Source organism: Habropoda laboriosa, unplaced genomic scaffold, assembly GCF_001263275.1.
Source record: "Habropoda laboriosa isolate 0110345459 unplaced genomic scaffold, ASM126327v1 scaffold111, whole genome shotgun sequence".
Taxonomy (NCBI): domain Eukaryota; kingdom Metazoa; phylum Arthropoda; class Insecta; order Hymenoptera; family Apidae; genus Habropoda; species Habropoda laboriosa.
In genome coordinates this window covers 1,048,331-1,051,144 of record NW_017100293.1, presented here as the reverse complement: position 1 = coordinate 1,051,144, position 2,814 = coordinate 1,048,331, and the positions used below count along the sequence as shown (strand labels likewise).

At 42.7% G+C, this 2,814-nt stretch overlaps 1 protein-coding gene across 1 annotated transcript in view; it reads right to left on the bottom strand.

The window, feature by feature from the left end:
* LOC108573827 overlaps positions 1-2,814 on the bottom strand; it is a 102,430-nt gene that overhangs the window by 24,940 nt on the left and 74,676 nt on the right. Inside the window, 1 exon segment of the mRNA XM_017936304.1 lies at positions 491-679. Within this exon segment, the coding sequence (XP_017791793.1) occupies positions 491-679 (189 nt within the window).

Here is a 2,814-nt window from a genome sequence, read left to right as displayed (position 1 = left end):
AAACGCCGCGTTTCTCTTCGGAAGAGAAAATATTCTTCGTACGGTGGAATGCCCGAAACGGAAAATATAGAATCTCTTTTATTTCCAAACGACGGAACAATTGGAGTAGAAGCCAGAACGGGTAAAAAACGGAAAAGCGAGAGATCCGGTTTTCCTCGTGTGTCGACACGAGTCAATTAAAGTGAAAAGCCTGGAAACTATCGCATGCAAATAAGGATTAACCAGGGACTTCCGGTCCCCGCGACCGCTAATTAACACGACATAACGGTTCATGCATCACCGTAGCGTTTATAATACCCATCGATCAGTAGAAAAGTCGGTCCTCTCCGTGTCTCCGTGCTTAAAAATTCTCTCGGTTCTTGCTCAGAACGATGCGAACTTGTTTTTTCCCGTCCGGTTGCTTTAAAGTTGCGTAGGAAGTAGGTGAACGTTGATATTGCGCAAGTCTGTGGAAAGATGAAAGAACACGTTTCGATCTGTGTCCACTTACCACGGAGATGTTCTCCTTCTCGAGCTCGCTCTTCTTGCTCTTCTTGGTCTTCTTTGTGCGTGGAGTGAGGTTAGCCGAGGCATCGTTACCGGCGACGCCCTCGATCTTCTTCTTCTTCGTCTTGGTCCCACCCTTGGTGCCTGGTGAACTCTCCACGCTCGTTGCTATCGTCTCCTCCCTGCTCTCGCTCTGTATTAACATGGGAAAATTGCTCTTGTCAATTTTGTAATCATCGACGAGCCTAATTTTCAGAGAAATTCAGCTTATTCGTGACGTAGTACTCTTGGTGGCAAAGGAAAAATTCGGAAATTATTGCTCCTTTTTCTTGGAAGTTTCGCGTGAATTTTTGTAACAAGTTCAAGTATGCTAGAAGGATCTTTATGTCAGAGTGACAGAGGTCCTTACGACCAAAATTATCAGCTATTTCTACGAAAGTGGATCAATCGATAGAGAAGCGGAAAAAGAATTTAAAACAGAGTGCGTGAATAGAGCGATAGAGAGACTATAAGGGTGCAAGAATATAGGATGTGAAAAATGCGTGCTCGAAGCAGTGAGAAAATAATCCGTAACTTCCTAAATACTGCGAATATATTAATTTTTATATTAAAACAAATTTTACTCCAACCACTCCTGCGTCTCTAAATAATCTCCAGCTATTACAAAGTCCACGTCACAGGCAATTACGACTTCACAGACGCGAAAGGGTTCGTGTCCTCTGGACGCAAGAATTCCCCGCAATCTCTGATCTCCGCTAAATTGAAGGATGTCGCCAGAACAGTTTTCCTAATTACAACCACGGAACGTCGTCGGCTATCGAGACGCGCATCCGGAGGGAGGAACGTGGCTCTTGAAAGTTGCGAAAGATTGAAAGTAGCATCGTTAATAATAACGGTGATCCGGCGACGCTAATATACTCGAACGGTAATCCGACCTCGTTCGATACGATTCTTTCGAAAGACCGTAATATACGAATCGGCTATGCTCCAAGGATCGCGATTTTATCAATTTTCGCCGGGATAACTTCCGAAGGATAATCGTGTGTAACGCAGGAATGGTACCGGCGGAGACGAAACAGCGCGACCTACTATTTTGCATATTGGAAAGGTGACACGCCGTCTCATCCTAGTTTGTAATTGCGAGAGTTTCTATCGTGGATACGAAAAAGTATCACCTCTTCCTACGAAAGTGGATCAACCGTGTGTTGGAAGTGTAACGGCACCGAGGTGTTTCGTGGAAAACGCTTTCGTTCGTTTCCTGATTGTTGATCGAGGCTAATCGTTGCAACAAGTCATCTTCGAAATGCTTAGAATAGCATTTACAGAGAAATTCACCGTCCAGTTTCACGTTTCACTTGGTTCTGTTCCTTTAATTTACGTACGATCGGTGTGTATTCTAATCTAGCGAGACATTAAGACGTTCTTACTTACGGATTCGTCTTGTAATCTGAGTTTGGAATTGGTAGTTTGATACGCTGAAAAATATACGTCGAGAGAGAGAGAGAGAGAGAGAGAGGCTGCCTCTGGTAATGGGAATTTTATGTGATTTCATCTGTTACACATTTTCTTTGATGTGTGCACAATGCGAGGAGGAATGAATTGCAGCCGTGATCAATGGGCAACTCGTAGGGGGAAGAGAGTGTCGTGCATTCCTTTTCCACGCGTTAACAAGATATTAATGACCGGGTAGATATGAATCGTGCAGCAGACCGATCTCACCGGTTAACAAGCGCATCGCGTTCCTCATGAAACACACGAATTCTGCATATAACGAACAATGCCTCTGATGCAACTGATGCTTCTTCTTTTTTTCAACAGGCGTTTTCTAAAAATCTTCTTCAAAGCGGAGTTTCATTTTATTGCCGGTATATTGTATATCGACTTTGCGTAACGAGGTAGAGGGTCGTTTGATATTCGGTGTTGGCTTTGGGAGAGAACAGACGAGTGGGGTTATTAAATTTTCGCGGAGAAGAATATTTTGGGGGAAATTGGGGTGTCGATCGATCTTCTCGCGGTGATTTTTATTGGTGGATGACGAGGTGCATAGAGGGATTCGAAGATTAAAAATTCTTAAGGCTGTCCGTTATTTTTTACTCTCAAAAAATTCTTTGGAATACTGATCACTTCTCGAGTGAAAAAATCGATCGTTAAGGGACACAGATTAAAAATTTCCAAGGCTACTCTTTAGTTTTTATTCTCAAAAAATTCTTTGGAATACTGGTCACTTTTCGAGTGAAAAAATCGATCGTTAAGGGACACAGATTAAAAATTTCCAAGGCTACTCTTTAGTTTTTATTCTCAAAAAATTCTTTGGAATACTGGTCACTT